At 52.5% G+C, this 20,480-nt stretch overlaps 1 protein-coding gene across 2 annotated transcripts; it reads left to right on the top strand.

The window, feature by feature from the left end:
* The first annotated feature begins 5,204 nt into the window (after positions 1–5,204).
* Positions 5,205–19,863, top strand: TBC1D22B (TBC1 domain family member 22B). 2 transcript variants are annotated; one of them, XM_027728446.2, is made up of 13 exons: positions 5,205–5,339; positions 9,290–9,346; positions 10,282–10,595; positions 11,491–11,670; positions 12,171–12,241; positions 12,670–12,798; positions 13,236–13,301; positions 14,204–14,318; positions 16,220–16,326; positions 16,666–16,741; positions 17,062–17,189; positions 17,424–17,519; positions 18,010–19,863. In XM_027728446.2, exons 1-13 carry the CDS (start codon positions 5,284–5,286, stop codon positions 18,136–18,138), a joined length of 1,524 nt encoding a protein of 507 aa, XP_027584247.1. In that variant the 5' UTR covers positions 5,205–5,283; the 3' UTR covers positions 18,139–19,863. The 2 variants fall into 2 exon arrangements, with proteins under 2 accessions (XP_027584247.1, XP_027584246.1); XM_027728445.2 differs by lacking the exon at positions 5,205–5,339 and having other exon boundaries at positions 5,361–9,346.
* The last annotated feature ends 617 nt before the right edge of the window (positions 19,864–20,480 follow it).

Below are 20,480 nucleotides of genomic sequence, written 5' to 3'. Positions count from 1 at the left end.
CGCCCCCTGCGGCCCTCGCGTGGCCCCCCCCCACCCCGCCGCCTGGGGTCCTCGCGCGCCGCGGCTCCGAGACGGGGGCTGCCCGCGCCGGTGCCTGCCGCCGGCCACGAACCTGCCGCCCGCGCCCGGCGCCGCCGAGCCCCCCGCCCCGTCCCCACAGCGGGAAGCGCGGGGGCGGCGAGACGGCGCTGCGGGCGCGGGGCGGGGGTCCGGGTCGCGGCGGAGGTCAGGCAACAGGATAGACGCCTCTCTGAGGCGAGGGGGCCTCTCGCCGCCATCTTTAGTGTGGCCTCGGCTAAGTTCCGGTCGTGGCGGCGCCATCTTGAGTGTGGCGTCGGGGCGAACTTCCGGGCCGGGGCCGCCATCTTTAGTGTGGTCGTTCCGGTCCGGGCGGCGCCATCTTTACTGTGGGCTTGGCGGACTTCCGGGCCGGGGCCGCCATCTTTAGTGTGGTCGTTCCGGTCCTGGCGGCGCCATCTTTACTGTGGGCTTGGCGGACTTCCGGGCCGGGGCCTTGGAGGACTTCCGGTCGCTCTCTACTTCCGGTGACCGAGTTTACCCAAATTACCGGCCCTCCTCGCTAATTTCTGCGCTTTCACCCCAAAAAATCGTCGTGTTGTTCCCCCCACACACACCCCGGGAGAGACGGGAGACCGCGAGTCCCGCCCTGCCGCCGGAACCGGCCCTTAACTCGAGCGGGGAGCGCTGCACCGCCACGAGAGCCACTGCGCATGCGTCGCCGTTTCCTCTCCTGGCTGCCCTTACTTACCACGTGATCGCCGGCGTCTTGCCAACGACTGCGCACGCGCCGCCGTCGCCACCCTGGCTTCCCCCCCACCCCGCCGCCCGACCGCCCGGCTTCGCTTTCTTACTGCGGCTCCCCCTCCGCTTTTTCGGCTCCCTGGGGTTCCCCCACCCGCATTTTGGGGGAGCGGAGCGGGGCGAGCGGGCGGCGCGGCGCCCCCTGGGGCCCTCGCGTGGCCCCCCCCCACTCCGCCGCTAGGGGTCCTCGCGCGCCGGGGCTCAGAGACGGGGGCTGCCCGCGCCGGTGCCTGCCGCCGCCCAAAAACCTGCCGCCCGCGCCCGGCGCCGCCGAGCCCCCCGCCCCGTCCCCACAGCGGGAAGCGGCGCGGCGAGACGGCGCTGCGGGCGCGGGGCGGGGGTCCGGGTCGCGGCGGAGGTCAGGCAACAGGATAGACGCCTCTCTGAGGCGAGGGGGCCTCTCGCCGCCAGCTTTAGTGTGGCCTCGGCTAAGTTCCGGTCGTGGCGGCGCCATCTTGAGTGTGGCGTCGGGGCGAACTTCCGGGCCGGGGTCGCCATCTTTAGTGTGGTCGTTCCGGTTTTGGCGGCGCCATCTTTACTGTGGGCTTGGCGGACTTTCGGGCCGTGGCCGCCGTCTTTGTGTACGGACTTGGAGGACTTCCGGTAAGGGCGCCGCCATCTTTCTTTCCGGGCGGCCTGGCAGCACTTCCGGTCCGGGAGGGCGCCATCTTTAGGGGTGCGCCGTCCAAAACAGTCCCGTCGCTCTCTACTTCCGGTGCCCCGGTTTACCCGGAGAACGACCCTCGCTAATTTCTGCGCTTTCGCCCCAAAAATCTTCACGTTATTCCCCCCGCACACACCCCGGGAGAGACGGGAGACCGCGAGTCCCGCCCTGCCGCCGGAGCCGGCCCTGAATTCGCGCGGGAGCGCTGCAGCGGCACAGGAGCCACTGCGCACGCGTTACCGTTTCCCCTCGCCCGGCCGCCCTCACTTACCACGTGATCTCCGGCGTCTTGCCAACGACTGCGCACGCGCCGCCGTCGCCACCTTGCCTGCCCCCCCACCCCGCCGCTCGACCGCCCGGCTTCGCTTTCTTACTGCGGCTCCCCCTCCGCTTTTTCGGCTCCCTGGGGTTCCCCCACCCACATTTTGGGGTCCCCTTCTCACATTTTAGGGGTGATGACCTCGCAATTTACGGTTCCCGTGGGGCGGGGGGAGGAGAGGAAACGGGGTGCCCAAGAAGGGGTTTCTTTTTTTTTTTTTTTCTCTTTTATTTCATTTTCATTTTATTTCCTTTTTAGTTTTTTTGCCTTTTTTAAATTTTCTTTTGTATTTTATATTTCCTTTTTTATTTCGTTTATTTTTTATTCTCTTTATTTTTCATTTTCTCTCCCAGTGCTCCCCAACAACCCTCAGTAACACCCAGTGCTCCTCAACCCCCAGTAACACCCAGAGCTCCTCAGTAAACACCCAGTAACACCCAGTGCTCCCCAAAAATTGACCCAAAACCGACCCAAATCACCCCAAACGCTGACCCAAAACTGATGCCAAAAACTGACCCAAATCATCCCAAAAGCTGACCCAAAACTGACCCAAATCATCCCAAAAGCTGACCCAAAACTGACCCAAATCACCCCAAAAGCTGACCCAAAAATGACCCAAATCATCCCAAAAGCTGACCCAAAAATGACCCCAATCATCCCAAAAGCTGACCCAAAACTGACCCCAAAAACTGACCCAAATCATCCCCAAAACTCTGCATTTATTTGCCATCATTTCCTCTCAAAAACAACATCTCCGATTTAGTTGATTGCTAATGCCATCATTTCAAAATCATCCCAGGAATCAAAAGGGACTGGAAAACACACAGAAATCATTCCTGCACCCACCAAAATCATTAGTAATTGGAACCCGATTCTCTCATCTCTCTCCTTGTTTTTCTTGGCTGGAAAACCTGATGATCCCCCAGTTGTTGCTTGCCTTTTCCCTAAGAGGTTTTGCCAGGTGCTGGGCCAGCCCGGGCCCTCCGGGGGAAGGCCGGCAGTGCCCAAACCCCGCCGCTTTCCCAGGGCAAGCGTCGCTTGCGAGAGCGCCCCCGAGCGCCGGGCCCTGCCTCACAGTCGCCGCCTGGCGGACACGGCCGGGAGCGGCACTGCAGCCGCGCGCGGCGCTGCAGCCGCGCGCCCCCCCCCCCCTCGGCGAGACCCGCGGCGCCTTTCGCGCGTCCGGGCCTTTCTTCCCTAAAACCTGCCCTTGCCTAGGAAAAGCTGAGCAATTCACAGAGTTGCTGCTTCCAGCCCAGCTTCCCAAAGGATTTCTCTCTCCCGGCAGCGCAGACAGGGTCTCTGAGGCAGGTACCCTAGTCCTCATTCCATCCCTTAGCTGTAACCCTTGACTGACCGCTCAGAAACTTGGATTTCTGAAGTCATCTTCAACACAGAGTAGCTTCACCTCAAGACCGGACAACACTTGTGAAAAGCTGACAAGTTGCAGCTGACACGATCAGGAAATCCGAAAAGATGCAACGCTCCTAAGAAAAAGAAAAAAAGAGAAAAAAAAAGATCAAATTACAAAAGCATCTTACCATCCCTGAAGACAAGACACAAAAGGAATAACTTCAAAAACCATGCATTCAAGTGTAATCCTCTTCATGGCCACATACAGGTCTGCTTCTTTAGATGCCAAAGCTGGTGGTTTAATAATGCTGAAGTAATTTGAGAGGCTCCATTAACTGAAAGAAAGGAAGAGCTCTTAATCCTTTGAAGTCCGGCTGGTGAATGAGCTCCTTGACCAAAGGCTGGGGCTAATACAGCCCTAGCCACGCCCACCTCCCTTCCCCTGAGGAACGGGGAAAAGGGAGGATCCAAATACCAGGAGGTATAAAGGCTCTGGGAGAAGCAGCACCTAGTTTGCCTCTCTGAGTTAAATTCAGGATGGCTAAAGGGCCTGAGGCAGATAAAGCTCTTTCTGTCTTTAGAGTGTCCAAGGTGGCCCACCACCTGCACTGGAGATCTTGAGGCCTTAAGCTTTCTTTCCTGGGGGAGACAGCTGTTGTTCTTTTGCCCAGGTAGGCCCATCAACTGTACCTGACACAGAAAAGCTTTCTTTCCTGGGGTTGGAGAGTAGTGTCCAGGAAGGGCCCTCTAAATACCTCTGAAAGCATCCACTGAGTTTTCAGATGTGCCACTTAGTTTTTCTCTCGTTCACCCAGATACTCCATGCGATTATGGCTGCAGTCTCCGGCTGCAGCCAGTTACCCTGGATGGTTTGCCTAAAAAAAAGTGAGACTCCTTCAGTTCTCCCTGTGCATCCGGGTGACTTTGGTAAATCATTTCTTTACGAGGGATAGGATGTAAAGCAGAATCGAACATAAAAGGCCAGAGGAGCACAGCGAGAAGGTGGGTCATCACCTGATGTCAGCATGAAGATGTGACTTTTGGGTCCATGTTTACTTGATGGTTTAGGGATTGATTTCTTTGTTTTGGTTTGGTTTTTCTTTTTTTTTATGAGGCAGAGCCCTTGGCCCAGGAGGCTATAGGGACCAGAGGGGAGGTGAGCCAGGTGAGTACTGGTGAGCATTGACTCCGGGACAGAATTAGATGCTCTTTTACAGGTGTTGTGGTTTTGGTGAATCTGGGCACAGATGGAGCCTGAATTTGGCTTTTTTTAATTTTTTCAATGCAGTTTGCTTTTTAACCCTTTCTGTGCTCTGTATGTGCTTTTTTCGCTTATTTTTGTGGGATTTTTTGCAGTCTTTTCTCCTACAGGTATTTGGTATTCTTTAGGGGATGGCGGTGTTAAAAATTTTGGTCAGTAATTTGCATAATTAAATGACAAATTGCATAATTACACATTATTATTTAGCTCTCTAAATGGGAGTAAGAGGGGTGGAGAATAATAGTAATAATATGACTGGCTTTACTCCCATCTGGAGCACTAATTATGGGCTATATACAGTATAAATAAAAAAGAAAATGGCTCACTCTCTGGGAGTAATTTTTAATTTATTTTTTTTTTTAATTAAAAAAGTCTGAATAGAAACAGCTTCTGTTTCAGACTGAAGCAGCCACTTCACTGAAGCTAAAATGCCCCCCTCCCCGTGTGCATTCGAATGGCGCGCAGGGACAGCGACGTCCAGCGATAATCAGCAAAGCGTCATTCCGCGGTGGTCTCCCTCCTAGGCCACTTCCGCCCCCCCCCTCCGCCGTGCGATGGTCTCTCCCGCCCCTCCGGCGCAGTAGGCCCCGCCCCCTCACATCAGTCACTCCCTTGCCCGCTGGCGATTGGCCGATCTGCAATGCCTTGCCCGAAGTGGCCAATGGCGGTGCTTTGCCCGCCCGGAGTCAAGATGGCCGCGCCGAGAGCTGTGGGCGGGCGGCTCTGAGGCGGCCTGCGGGGGCCGCCGCTCGCTCCGCGCCCCGCTCCGCTTCGCGCCCCGCCGCGCCGGGGGCCGGCCGGCCGGGGGTCGCTCGCTCCCGCGCTCGCTGGCGCCGGCCGGCCGGGCCCGCCCCTCCCTCCGCCATGGCGGCCGAGAGCGGCCGTCAGTTCTGGAAACGGAGCGCCAAGCTGCCGGGCAGGTGAGCCCGGGAAAGGGGTGCACGGGCCGCAACACCCACCCTCCCAGCTGGGGGATGTCGGGAAGGGGAGCTGGAGCCGTCCCTCTGCCTTGGGAAGGGGCTGTCACCCACGCTGGCTCTGGGATTGAGGGTCCTGCGGTACTTCCCTGCAAGGCTGGAGGGATACCAGGCGTACCTATCCTGGCTGCAGGGCAGAGGAGCTGGCTGGGGAACTAGGGTTCACCCCTCTATCGGGGTAGATGCTAGGGGCGCCCCAGGCTATGGGACAGAGAAAGTTTGACGGAGGAAGGCTTACTGTTTAAGAGACAAGGGTAGGATCAGAACTGCTCACTCATCTGTAGGACAAGGCAGGCTGTGTGGGGGCTGTGGGGGCCCCTGTGTGCTTCCTCTGCCCCATGAGAAACAGAATGGAGGGATCAGGGCCTTGAAGGCCCCTTTGGGGTGGCCTCAGAGCCAAGACTGGACCATCTTCCTTTCCACAGCTACCGAAGAAAGCTCATCCTTTCCTAAAAAGTCCTTAGAGGTATCGCTTTAAGTGGCAGCAACTCTGTCCTAGAGGGGTGCCCCTGCCAACGCCAGTAACCCCCCCATTATCTTCCCTTAGGTAGGATGTTAATTCTTCTCCACCTCTACTCAAGATGGAGAACTTAGAGGGGCTCTCTGTTTGCACCTCCCCTCAGTTCCTCTGGCTGTGATGTCCTGGTTCCTGTCGAGGCATGCACGCTCACCCAGGAATGGGAGAAACAAGTGAAATGTCTGATTCGAGTGGTATTTAGGAAGAAGAGGCTGGTGGTGATGAAGGAGATGCTCCCTATAATGTCTTGGGAGCAAGGCTGCCGTGGGGAGAGGGGTCTGCCTCTCTGTGAAGGCTCTCGCAGGTGCTTTTCACATCTGAGGGCTCTTCATATTTGCTCTCGTTTTCCTTATGTGAATCCTACCCTTCCCCTCCTAGGGTACACACACAATCTAAAATGCTTAGTTGGCTTTAAAACCTGCTAGACCACTTAAATATTTCTAATGTGCTTTCACTCATCTCTCTGTCAGTGTGCTGACTCCTTCAGGTTGGCTGGACAATCCAGGTCTGTGGCAAGCGAAGGGAAAGCAAGGAGCACTCAGCGTTCCTCCTCTGCTCCTCATGGGGGAGGAAAATGCTGTGCTTTCCCTGGGTTATTTTGTCTCCTAATTGCTGCTGTCTCTTATTTGAAGGTCTCGGATGTGCGCTCAGCTGATGGTCTTGGGCACCATCTCTCTTCTGCTTTGGTGACTTTTGAGCTTTGACTTGGAAAGCTCAAACCAGGTGAACCGGTCTGGGAGGCAGCCAGTCCTACCTAGACAATACACTCCATCGTAGAGTTTTTGGCAGTGTTCTCTCCTGCTCCTAACTGCCTACTTGGCAAATATCCGGCTGTGCAGGAGCCGTGTTACCATCCCCAAATACCCTGTGTGCCGGTTATTTCCAGGGACAGTTACCGATAGGTCTTGGGCAACGTGACCACAAAAGGTGGAGGTGGGATGTGCTGCATCCACGGTCGCTAGACAGGAAGCTTCCTTTCTTCTTTTTTGTCTGAGCTTTGAGAGACCTTCTCGTACAGATTCTTGGCTCTCTCCTTTCTTTACCCTGACAATCTGGCAAAAGAAGGCTCTGTAGAGATTTGGACGCTGTGTTAGCTTCCTTTTCCGTGACACTTTGTGCATTTGGTCACTCAGTTGTATTAGCTTTTATTTAGTGCTTTTGGTCCCTCTGAATTTAGGGTGACAGAACTGGTAAATATTGTTTTGTCTTTCCAATGCTATCCTATAGTTTTTGCATTGGAAATTCACTCCCCAGTAATTTCCTGAAGATGCTTTGGCAGGGTGGTCTAATGTGTTGTCATCTGTGATGTGGTGTTTATTTCCTGCTCTTTGGGGAAATGGGCAGCCAGTGTCTGGTTGGGGCTATTTAAATGCTGTTCTAAAAGGGGAGAAACAGTCTGCTAGAAGTAAATATGTTCTGTGTCCAAAGGGGCACTGAAGTTTCATGGATATGCTTTCTGTTGCAGTGTCAAATAACCCACACCCTGTGATGATCTCGTGAGCAGTATAACACAGGTAGCACAGCCATTGTACCGTACAGTTAGTCACCCATTGTACCAGATGCTGAACATTCAGGTAACAAAGAGCCTGTCCCAAAGAACTTAAGCTGAGACTGAACAGGGGAGTCCAGTCAGTCTGGGAGCACAGTGTCAGCTTAGATCAGCACGAGATTCTTTGTTTGGGAGTGTCTGGGCTCTGAGTCTTTAAAAAGCTGTTTGGGAGGTGGGACCCTCTGCCATTATATCAGCCATTGGCCGATTGCTTCAGAACCCCAGGAAAGAGTTTCCTCACCCAGCACTGGCTGTCACATCCCCTCCTCTCTCTCTAACGTGCATCATTCATTGGTCTCGTGAAGTTCAGGCCTTTGCAGGCAAATCAAAGCAGTTGCCCATTGGCAGCCTGTGGGTCTCAGCGCAGCGAAGAGCAGCGGTGTCCTGGCTATCGCGAGACAGTGCGAGTTTGGTACTGGTTATGGGAAAGGCTCTGCTGGCTCCTTTTCTGCAAGGAGCTGCCACAAGTCATTGGGAAACAATGCTGATCTGGAGGGGTTGTTTTTCTTACTCCTGATTATCTGCTTGCTGTGGCCATCCATGGAGGTGCCTCTGCTTAATAGCTGCGCTGACTTCCGGATGCTCATTAGTCATCACACTCTATCCTACCACCCCGTTGGTGGGTAAACACAGTAAGCCTTTTCAGCACTTCCAGCCATGACAGGGACAGGTGCTGCAGTGGTGAGCCCACTCCTTGCTGGGCTACTCTGCCAGGATCTCTCTATGCTGTGGTTGTTTCCAGTCCCTGCCCTGGATCTCTGCATCTCTTCCGTGCCGGCTGGACCTGTTGCTTCTGCCTCCTCCTCATCATCTGGTTCCCAGCGTGCTTTCCAGCTGTACCAGGCTGCCATCCCTCTCCTACACGGCGGGGCTCTGCTCGTTTTACTGCCAGGCACCATCTGCAGCTCCTAGAAACCAGACCAGCTCTATTGACCCACGAGGAGCTTGTTTCTTGTGTGCCAGCTCAGAATGGGCCTTTGTCTTTGCCGTGGGTCGCGGGACTACGCTGCGTACCAGAGGATGGGGAGGACTTGTTTTTCAGAGATGGTTTTCCAGGGTGAGGTGGCTGTGAATAGTTGCCCAAATGGAGGTAATAACTCAGAATCCCTGTCTCACACCCAGAGACTGTAAAACCAGCGATTAGCACTTGTCTAGTAGCTCCTCTCTGAGGTATTGTTCCCTATGCAGTGTGTGGAGCCCTCAGGCTCCTATTCCATTAGTCCCACTCCACAGAATGGGGAGCCAAGGAACTGAGTTGTGGTGACTCATTTCAGGCCACATAGGAAGTAGTTGATTAAGTTTGACCCGAGTCAAACCACATACTGTACCAGACATTCCAATGCCCTAGCGTAGGCTATGATCCTGAGAGCCAGCATGGGGTTCAAACCCTCAAGTGTATTTGTGGAAGATCCCCAGTGTCACTGTCCTTCCCTGTCCCACAGGCCTTGGAAAGGTAAATTCCCAAAACTGGAAGTCCCCTCGATGGATAAGAGAGTGAACATCAGCAGGGAGACTGAGACACGTGGTCACTTGAAGTGAATCGATGGCACAGAAAAGAGCAGATCTAAAATCCCAGTTCAGGCTGGAAAGGGCCTCAGAGTTTAAACAAGGCTTCTCTTTGCTGCTGCAAAGAACAGATCTGCATCTGAATGTGGCACTTTGGATCTAAGGCTTTTAAGTTAGAAGGTTTTTGAAGTTACTTTTGGTCTTATATTCAGCTCCTGAGAGCAGACAAGAATTGTGACCCCAGCCTAAGATGAGATTATTCGTGGGACCTCTTTTTGTAGTGTCTTGGGTTGTTTTTTTTTTTCTTTCCCCTTCCTGCAGCATTCAACCTGTCTATGGAGCACAGCATCCTCCCCTGGATTCCCGGCTCACCAAAAAGTAAGTGTTTATCTCCTGAAGATGCAGGCCACAAGGCTTTGCAGGTTTTTGGCTCAGTTCTGCAGTAGGTGGAGGTCTCTAGCATCCCTGGCATTGTGATATTGCAGCAAAGAGGGACAGCAGTGGGGTGCTGTGCTGTGCTATGAAAGCTTGCATGGAAAGCTTATTTGCTGTGCCCTTTATGGCCAGAAATCCGTACAGTAACAGCCCCATCAAAGGAGACAGACCTTTTTTTTTTTTTTTTTTTAGCAGTGGTGTCTGATTCTTCTGCTGCTCTTTGGAGCTGGAAGAATTAAGGGAAAGGGAGGTAAAGCTGCCCAGCAGCTACAAGACTGGAGAACCGCAGCACCATTATTGGCAGGAAAAGTCAGAACTGATCTGAACTGGCTCCTTATCCCCATCTCGTGCTGTGTAGTGGTGAAAGTTCCCTGCTTCGGGTGGTGGACTTTGACTCTTGTAGCTTAAAAGTAAATGCAAAGGCTCCTCCTGCACCTGAGGAAAGAACCAGGCTGATCTGGCTGCTGGGAACGATCACAGCTGTATTGGGACTGTCCACGGGAGCAGACCTGCTCTGTCTAACCTCTGACATGCCTCTCTCCAGGTTGAAAGACTTTTTTTGGGTGGTAATGTACCTGTTTTCTGTAGGGTGGGGGAAGGCAAAGCTGGAGGAATTGTATTTGCCCTTTTGAGCCGGGAAACCTGGCTTCTCTCCAGCTGTCTGCTGCCACTGTGGCCTCCGTGACTGCTGTCAGAGCAGCTCAAGCTCTGCCTCCAGTGGGGAGCCCAGACAGACTTAATATATTCCTTAGGTCTGGGAGGAGGAACAGGGAAATTGGATAAAGGGATTGGCTGATTGGAACCAGGATGTGGGGAAAGGAGACAAAATGGACTCATGTAACGGCATGGCTCTGATACTCTTCCTCTCTGGCTCGCAGCTTCATCAAGGACCGCTCCAAGGCCGGCGCATTGCCTATGAAAAGCAAGAAGGCCTCCAGCTTTCATGAGTTTGCCCGCAGTACCAGCGACGCCTGGGACATCGGCGATGACGAAGATGAGGACTTCTCTTCCTCCTCTTCCTCTTTGCAAACTCTGAACTCTAAAGTGGCCAAGGCCACAGCAGCCCAGGTTTTAGAGAACCACAGCAAGCTGCGGGTGAAACCCGAGCGGGCCCAGTCTACTCTCGGTGACATGCCCACCAACTGCAAGGTCATCAAGTCCAGCAGTGAGGCCCAGCTCTCCAGGACTTCTGGTAAGAGCTGTCTTCAGGGGCAGCCTCCTGCTCTAGTGCTCTCCTACTTGACCGCTGAACTCAAGTGCTTATTGCTACTCACAGGGTATGGGCAAGAGGCTGTGACACAGCCTGTAAGCATAACAGAGGCTTTTTCTTCCTTGTAGTATCCTGTACTCCAAGCATTTTTAGTGGCCTAGTCTTAATGCTTCAGTGTCCTCTGCTGCTCAGTATCCTGCTACAGGCATGTCTGTCCAAGAGTATCCCATGTTCTGGGTGCTAAGGGAGTTTGGAGATCTGTTAAGTTCTTGCTTGGGCTTGCTCACTGTCTGCTTCCTTTGTGGCCTAGAGTGTGCTGCTCTTAGTAAAGATCTGGATGAGGTCCTGTTGACACCAGGTCGATACAGCTTGGGCAGGGAATTGGGGCAGCATCAGCCCCTGCTCACTCTGCCTTGTCTGCCTGTGCAGTGAAAGTAACCCAGAAGGTGGCGCTGGCAGCCCATTGCCTCCTCTTTCTGCACTAGCAATTAGCTTTGTTGCTATTTAGATCAGTGGAGAGCAGAGCAGATCTGATGGTCAGTTCTGGAATTCCCACAGCTGCTTCTGCCTTGTCACCTGTGTCCTGCCCATGGTTTCCCATGTGCAGAGGGAAGTCTGATCCGCTTGCAGCCGGGTGTCTGGATGCAGGAGGAAGAAAGGGAAGGAGAAATGGGGGGAAGCGATGGAAGAGCTGCAGCAGATGCCTGTGAACCAGCCGATCCATTGGAGTGGGCCAATGACGCTGTTTACTGGTGCTGGGGAAGAGAGGGGCGAAATCTGCAGTGGCAGGTCTCTGAGAGTGGCTAGAAGAGTGAGGAAGGGTTGGAGAGGTGCAATCTCCTTCCAATCACCTCAGTGCAGCATCTGGTCCTTGCAGAGGAGGCCTGTGTGCGGACCCCCCTTCAGAAGCAGCAGTCCCTTCCCCTTCGACCTGTCATTCCACTTGTTGCCCGAATCTCTGACCAAAATGCTTCTGGTGCTCCCCCCATGACTGTGAGGGAGAAAACGCGGCTGGAGAAGTTTCGACAGCTCCTTTCCAGTCACAACACAGACCTGGGTAAGTGTGGCAAAATGAGGGTGCCTCTGGGTGGGAAGGGGAAGGCAGAGGGGGCCTGCTGCCTCTATCAAGTTGTAATTGGGTCTGCTTCAGAGTGGAAAAAATGACTACCTGCAGTTGCACCAAGTGGGATGGTTGCACAAATCACTCTGTTGGCAGATGATAATGTGCCCCAGCCACTTCCTCTGTGTTCCTTATCATTCTCCATCTTGTATATGATGGTTGGGATCACTGGGGCTGTTGGACTCTGCACAAGAACTGAGGTTCTGGCCCACTGGGGCCCCTGCAGCTACCAGTTCTGTGCCCGAGCTAAGCTGAAATCATCTCTACTCCCCTTGCAGCAGAACCACATGCCCAGTCATTGCTAGTGTGGGAGCCTTCCTGGTGGCTCAATGTCTCCAGAGCCTGCAGGAGCAGACTGGGCTTTCCTCTCCTTCTAGGTACAGTGGTGCCTGGACGTGCCTAGGATCTAATCCATTGCCACCACTGTCCGTTTGCAGATGAGCTGAGAAAATGCAGCTGGCCTGGTGTACCTAGAGAGGTCCGGCCTGTGACATGGCGTCTCCTCTCAGTAAGTACTTGGAGCTCTGACACAGGAGTCTGGGGGGATTGTGCTGAGCCAGAGACCTGCTCCTAGAGCTTCATGTGTCCCATAACCAGCTTTGCTCGTGTTTTATCTGTGCCCGGTCTACAGGCGAGCTCTAGGGTGTTTTTGATTGGGGAGTGTTATTGCTACATCTTCTTTGAACTCAAAGCCCAGACTGGTGTGGGGAAATATGCGGTTCACTCTCACGAGGGAAAGTGAATCCAATGAAGTTGGGTTCCTCCAAGATCCATGAAGACTTCGGGCTCAGAAAGCCAAATGCCATGAAAGCTCTTTCCCCAGCTCCTGAGTTTGTGTGCCTGATATTTCTGGGTGCACAGCTGACTGGCAGGATTTCAAGGGATGGTTTGTGATCAGGAAGAGGGTCTGCCCTGATATGGGTTTTCCTGGTGCAGGGCTATCTTCCTGCAAACTCGGAGCGTCGAAAGCTGACTTTGCAGCGCAAGCGGGAGGAGTACTTTGGCTTCATTCAGCAGTATTACGATTCCCGGAATGAGGAGCACCATCAAGACACCTACCGACAGGTATGAATCCTCTGCCAGCTGCCCATCTTTCTGCCTTGGTTATGTCCCTTTCCTCTCTGTTGCCACTGCTTGTCCATGTGGTTAGGGTGATGCTAGAACTTTCTCTAGCTGTAGCTCATAGGAGTCTTCTCCTTGGGTAAAAAGCACTATGTTTCTGTCCTTGTTAGTTTAAGCTTTCCCTAAAATGATCTAATAATAGATCTAATAACAGACCCCAACTCTTTCCCAGCTCTGGCCACCTGCCTGCACCTGAGCATAGGAGACTGGAGATAAAACTGTAGATGATTTTCTCAGTACAGCTGTCATCTCTAGCCCTCACTGTGCTTCTCAGCAAGTGCAGCTCTCGCTTGGTGGGACGCTGAGGCGCTTTAACCTGTGATGAGTTATTGTGGCCCCAGAAAGCACAGTTGGTGTGTGTAACCCACCCTCTTTTCCAGATCCACATTGACATTCCAAGGACCAATCCACTCATTCCCCTCTTCCAGCAACCACTCGTCCAGGAGGTAAGGGGAAGTGAAGCTCCTGCTCCACATTTGCCGGGGGGCATGTGTGTGGAGTTAGACAAGCATTTCTACTAGTGAGTTAGCTTTGTGGGGAAACTTCCCTGGGTCACAGCTCCTGATGCAAGTACCTGCTGAAACTGTCTGGTCTTGTCCCATATTTCTGAAAGACTTGGAGCTCGAGGGTTATGACATCATCTCTTCTGTGGCAAGATGTAGCCAAGAGTTGGTAAAAGACCTGAAGCTTTTGTTTTGAGACAAATTGGAGGCGTTTGAACCCGAAGAGGAGATAGTTCTGTTTTACTTTGAAACGTTTTTTGTGCAAAGTGGTATGTGAGCAACCTGGCCGGGGACAGGTTTGAGAGATGGCCAAGAGGGCACCTGTCCTCTTTGGAAACAAGCCCAGTGTGCATATGCGGTGTGTCAGAGCATGGTGTCCGTGAGGATGGGGCAATTTGGGAATAGCATGTTGGTTGTTGTGGGGGAGACTACTCTTTGGGAACTATCCCAATCTGTGATGTTTTGCTGGGAGTACTGTGCTAATACTTAGCTTTCCACCTGATGTTCAGCAAAGCATGCTGCTCTGATAAGAGGCAGCCCTGTCTTGTGGATATTATGCTATCTGGTTCTTGAAAAGTTGAGTCTGCTTTTCCTCAGGCAGAGGCTTTGATGAGGAGTCTCGACTGGACTGTCCTGTTCTCTGAGAGCGGGCTGGAATATGTGGGGGATCTGTGGATCATACAGGAGTCTCTCCTAGGACTTTTATGCTTTTTACATTACCTGTATTGCTATAGAAAAGCCTGTCAGTGCATGGTCTCCACTACCTGAGCTTAGCAGTTATGCTTTTCTGCCTTTGCTTTGTGCATGGCTAATGCAGGTACATGCTTTCCCTTGTTCTTCCCTAGATTTTTGAAAGAATCCTGTTTATCTGGGCCATTCGACACCCAGCCAGCGGCTATGTACAGGGAATCAATGACCTGGTCACTCCGTTCTTTGTTGTGTTCCTCTCTGAGCATGTTGGTAAGTTACATTTGCTGCTTGAAGCACTCTTGACGATGGTGTTTGAAATGGTGTGAAATGCTGGCATGAGGAAAACTTGTCTTGCAGGAGGAGGGGGTGATGTGTTCTTCCTTCAGAGTGCCTGTGCCAGGTTGGAGATGCATCTTGACCTCTTACTGTATCTCTACTTCCTGGTTGAATTGGCTTCAGTTTGATAATCTTGCTGAGCCCCACAGAAGTTAAAGTGCTAAAAGTGGGTTTGCATTTGAATGTGCTTAACAACATTACAGTTTGGAGGAGAATGGGGTCTTTTAGGCACTGAGGGAGTTTAGGCAAAGCCCTGGTATACAGAGTTGCAGGAGGGTCTTGCTCTCAAAGCTTGGACTTGGAGACAGTTCTTGCTCTAGGAGGAATGAGTGAAGTATAAAGAGACCCTGCTGAGAATGTAAAATAAGCTATTTAAGTAAGGATTCCTGTCCCTTGCTGCTAGTACAGGGGTGTTTCTCAAGCTGAGAGATTCAGAAAGCGAACTGACTTCTTCCTGCTGCTTTTGGATTTCTTGTCAGCCTGTGGCTTTTAGATGGAGATCAAGTCCTCTCCACCCATAGCGTTTTTGTTCTTTCTCCATCTCTAGCTGTGTTTTGGAGTTGATGTTAATGCTGGGATGTTGTAATCCCTATGTTCAAAGGCTCTTAGTTCTCACTGTAAATAGAAGGAAACAGGAATGTATAGGACTGTATGACTAATACAGTCATACATTCATAGAGTCATACATTCTGTCCCATTGTATGACTGTCCTATACAATGGGACAGAAATCCCATTGAACAAATATTTTTAAGGTTTGATCCAAAACATGTTGAAGTTGGTGAAAGCCTTCCACTATAAAGCTAAGGCTTTGTAAACTAGTACTGATCTGCCTCTTCTGAGGGTATTGTGAAGAAGTAAGCCACCTTACTTTCCACTGTGATAGTCAGTGTGCTCAGGACCGATCCCTGGGAAATGCTGTTGCTCCTCGCAGCCTGAAGGAGAAGGCACAAAATGCTACCAGCTGGAGTGAATTCCCTTTTGTGGGAGGTCAAGAGCATTTCAGGTCTGAACGGGTTCTCTTTGAGTGGCCTCTCCTGTGCCTTATTGCTTGAGCAGCATCGATGGCACATAGTCCTCACGGAGGCTCAGGATTGATTTATTGGGTTAGCAGTAGAGCTGTGCACAGTGAGTTACCTATGTAAGAAGGGAACTGGTCTGAAGCATCAGAGCTGCCTGTGGGTACCTGGTGTGACTTCTTGCATTCCTGTTCCATGTTGATTGTCATGGCTTAACTCTCTCTGCATGTGGCATCAGAGTTCATGCTGCATTGGCCCTGTCCATCTCTTTGCTGGGGTCATGCTTCTCACCATCTTCCAAGGCTGTTTTCACCCCTGATTGAAGCTTCCTCTGTGGATGTGACCTTCCTTTTTCCAGCTATCTCTGAAACTTGTGTTGGAGAAAATCCTCTGCGTGAGACCCGTTGAATAGAATTTGGCCAAGCAACATCATGCATCCCCCTTATGTCCCCAGAGCCTGCGATTTAAAAACCAGCCTTTAGGTCACAAGCTGTCTTGGTGGCTACCTGCTCCCTAGCCCTCACTCCAGAAGGGATGACAAAAACGGCAGTGCTGTGGGATCCCTCCCACAGTTCCCTGGGGAGCTGGGCTGGGTTCAGGTCATGGCTGACAAGTCTTTTGGGATTCTTAGCCTTTCACCTGAGTTAGAGAAGTAGGTCAGTGCATGGGTACTGCAATCAGTGCCAAGCACACCTCTCACATGCACAGAGTGTTGTAGTCCTCTTGCAATGCTTTGGCTTGATAAAGCCCCTCTGTTTGTCCCACGTGCTGCCTGGTGTCCCCCATCTTCCTGATGCTCTTCGCTCTCTGTTTTGCAGAGGAGGATGTGGAAAACTTTGATGTGACAAACCTGTCGCAGGATGTTTTGCGGAGCATCGAAGCTGATAGCTTTTGGTGCATGAGCAAGCTGCTGGATGGGATACAGGTGAGCCTCTGGGGCCATGGAGATTTCTCTTCCCTTGCTGGGGTAGCAGTGTGGTTGTCTTCTCTCCCTGTCTGGGTGAGCGTTCTGCACATTCTGGCATTAGGGAGATTTTGCTACTTCACTGAGCTAAATCCATTAGTAAAATCCTGGGGAGATGGATGCTGATGGCACTGTCCTGACTAGGGACTTCACAGCAGGCAGGTGATCCTGGTGCTCAAGAGCCATGTCTCCTTGGATCATGACAGTCTCATCTCCCTGTCGAACTGGTGGTGATCTGGTTCTGATCGTTTCTAGCTGTTGTTAAAGCTACTGCTTCTGACTTGTGGCCTCTCCCCACAGGACAACTACACCTTTGCACAGCCAGGGATCCAGAAGAAAGTCAAAGCTCTAGAGGAGCTAGTCAGCCGGATCGATGGTAGGTGACAGGGGAACCTGATCATGTTGGCTCTTTTGTCATAACAGCAGGAGGCCTTCTTTTTAAGTAGTACTCTCTTTGTAAGTAGGGCAGGGGTAGACACTTGCTTACAACATGTATGGAAGCATGGTAGGGTGGGGTCAGCCGGAAATTTCCTGGTGACAGGATTTGCTGGCTGGGTAGCACAGGGTGAGGAGTGGAGGAGTTTGGGAGAAAAAGGTCTCAGCCTGGAAGTGGGTGAAAACCAGTGTGTTCGGAGCAGTGTGCAGGAGCTGGGGCACTGTGGTCCCCAGGTGTGTAAGTGAAATGTGCTGTTTCAGAGCAGGTACATAATCACTTTAGGAAGTACGAGGTCGAATACCTGCAGTTTGCTTTTCGCTGGATGAACAACCTGCTTATGAGGGAGCTGCCTCTTCGCTGTACCATCCGCCTCTGGGACACCTACCAGGTACACAGGTTTCCACTGACTTTCCTGCTGGGCATGTCACTGTGGGGCCAATTCCCTGTACATGAGAGGACAGAGGTCTTCTGGCACCAGCTGGGGAGATGAGGGAAACAAAGCAGTGTGGCCCCAGGACATTTATAGTGAGTTGGGTGATGGGTGACCCAGTAGGACATTATCCAGGGAAGTCATTCTCCAGATGATGCTGGAGGAGCTGACCCAGAGTTTTGCTCTCCACAGTCGGAGCCAGAAGGATTCTCACATTTCCACCTGTATGTCTGCGCTGCCTTCTTGATCAAGTGGCGGAAGGAGATCCTAGATGAGGAAGACTTCCAAGTAAGACACTGAGGTTGAGGATAATTTCAATGGGGGTAAAGGGGAGGGAATTGCTCTAATTGGGAGCCCAATGTGGACAGTCAGCTGTCATCTCAGAGCTGGCTCCAAGATCATCTGGTCTCAGGAGCTTTCCTTAAAAGTAACTTTTGAGCCTCAGTGGTAAGGACAGAGAACTGAACTGTTGGACAGTTCAAACATCACATACCAGCTCTTCCCCGCACCTGAGCTCTGATCGCAGTAAGTGATTGCCTTCCTGTGTCCAGCTGTAAGCCTATAATAGCACCCTTTACCTGAAGGGGCTTGGAGGCATCTGAGGTGCTTCACTGATTCAGATCTAGACACAAGCACATCTTAATGCTGTCTCTGAGCCTTTCAGACCTATGAGTGTGGTGACCAGAGCTGCTGCCTCTGGTCGTTCCGCCCCCAAGCCTGCTCTGGATCTGCACTCTGCTTTCAACCTCTCCAAACTAAGCGTCTTCCCTTCTTTCAGGGCCTTCTGATGTTGTTACAAAACCTGCCCACAATACACTGGGGTAACGAAGAAATTGGACTCCTGCTCGCTGAAGCCTACAGACTCAAGTACATGTTTGCAGATGCCCCCAATCATTACCGCCGATAGGTGCCCAAACTTGACTCACTCCTCTCTCCCATGCCCGCTCCGTCGTCCTGGCCCGATCTGATCACTGTGGCATTTTTGTCATCCCAAGTCCTTGGACACTCCAGCTGGGAGCTGATCCTTGCTGTACAGAGTTCACATCAACTCTTAACGTGTGCCTGTCTGCCACTCCATGCGCCTGGATGTGCCATTTTGATGACTGTCAGTATTTTACACCGTGCTGGAGGCTCAAGCCAGGAAGGGAGGCCTTAAGGGGCTGGGGGAGACCATGGAGGGAAGGTTTACAGATAAACCAGAGCTGAAGATGAAGCCTTTCTGTCCTCTCCACTCCCTGTCCTGGGCTTGTCTGCCTCACGTTAACCTGCACCACGTGCGCTACCCCATCTGCTCCTTTCTCTCTTCTGACACTGTTTCCGACATCTCCCAGATGAAAATGCCTTATCAGAGACCTGCCTGGCTGGAAAATCCTTCCCCACGAGGGTGGCAGGGCAAGAAGTTTCTCTCAGGGCCTACCTTCGCTCCGAGGGTCCAGAGACCCCAAGCACTTTGTGGGTTCACAAGAGAGTCCCTCATGCCTGCCCTCTCTCCTTCTCTCCATCCTCTTCACCTACCTCTCCCCCAGGGCAGCAGGGCAGGCATGACAGGGGCAATGAGCACTCCATCCACATACAGTTCGAATTATGCGTGCCAGCTTGATGGAACTTTTGGTGACTGATGTTCTGTGAGTACAGCCCCCTCCAGTGTGTGGGGGAGGTGCAGGGCGGGGCTGGTAGGGGAGCAATATCTCCCAAAAGCTCCTTACAAAGCCCCCAGTCCTCCGGGGTGTTCTGTGTATATTGTGTTCTTGTGTATATGGGTCAAAGATGTACAATATATGTCTTCTCTTTGTAGCAGATTTTATATTTATAATGTGCACCCCTTGTTCTCCCCATCCTCTCCATGCCCGAGAAGGATGCCTGACTGTGGTGTCACAGGGCTTTGGACCACTCTGGAGGTGGGGGGGTGTTTCAGACCTGCAGGTAATGTCTGTCCCAGTATGTGCTTGCAGTGTTGGGTCTGCCAGGAAGAGGTGCCATAGAAATACAGATCTCAAGGCATCCCCTACAGACAGAATTTAGGTGGTTAGAGGAGATGGGAGCTCCCAGCAGGAAGCAGGGCAGAGCTGTGTCCAAGAAACAGGGTATCCAGGCTCATCAGCTGCTGGCAAGTGCCTCTCTGAGCACTGTAGGGTGGAGACCTGCCAGTGCTGGCTGGCAGGACTCTACAGGGAGGAATAATCCTGGATCCAGCACTGGCTGTCCCTGGCGCTGTCCAGCTCTGTGGACACAGCCTCCCAGGAATGTCAAAAGGATCTGGCTGGCCTTTCTGCATCTGCTTTTAAATCAGTCAGGCTGGGAATGTTTTAATGCACCATTTTCTTCCCATGGGCAGAAACCATCTGCCACGTGTGAAAGGCTGGAGTCGGGAGGGCGTGAGGGTAGGAGGGCATTGGGCAGGAGGCCCAATCTGGGCCACCTTGGGTTTCTCCCAGCACTCCTGCTGCGCCATGAGGGCTGTCTTGATGCGGAGGCTCTTGGTCCCTCTACTTTCCATTTCTGTTCCCAGTGGAGAAAAAGCAGGGGGCAGCGAGGCCCGGGACCAGCATGTGACAGGCACAACCTTGTTGCCAATAAAACTCCAAACAGTATCTCAAGAAATCACTTTCCTAACCTGGAGTTGTTTCTCTCAGGCATTTGTCTGTGTGTGCCTTTTGTTCTTTTCTCTGAGAAACAGACCTGGTGGTCCTTAGTTGAACATGAATTAAAAAGCAGAAGAAAAAAAACCAAACAAACCAAAAAAAACCCCACCAACACCAAACCCAACAGCAAAAACATCAACACAACTCCAACCATCAACTGAGCTGTGTGGGTCAGGCAAGTGTTTGCAGTGCACCACTGCCTGGAGGAACATGAACCTGTGCAGGGAAGGAAAAGTGCATCTCAGGGAAGAGAGACAATGCAAGAGCCATGCTGAGATGAGAAACTCTCCCCAGGCACGTGACAGGGATCAACCCAGCTGCAGGGTCTCTCCTGCTGCCTCCACATCCCATCTGCTGGCAAGTCCCACCGTCCCTGGTCCAGCACCACCGAGAGATGTGATTCAAGCCCCAGATTGCCAATTCCCATCTCTTCGGGGCTCTCAGCCAGCTTCCCCATCAGCACGCTGCTGTGCAGGGCTCAAGGTGGGATCGCACCCTGCAGCATCTAGCCCTGTCACCTCATCCCCAGGAGATGGTCAAGGACAAGAAACCCCTTCGTGTTTCACTTCCCCATTGCTCTTTGCAGGCTTTCTGCCTGCATCTGGGA

Source organism: Pipra filicauda, unplaced genomic scaffold (assembly GCF_003945595.2).
Source record: "Pipra filicauda isolate LSUMZ 115617 unplaced genomic scaffold, ASM394559v2 scaffold329_size807674_pilon, whole genome shotgun sequence".
Classification (NCBI taxonomy): Eukaryota; Metazoa; Chordata; class Aves; order Passeriformes; family Pipridae; genus Pipra; species Pipra filicauda.
Note: the sequence above shows the minus strand (reverse complement) of the source record. Positions and strands in the feature narration are given on the sequence as shown.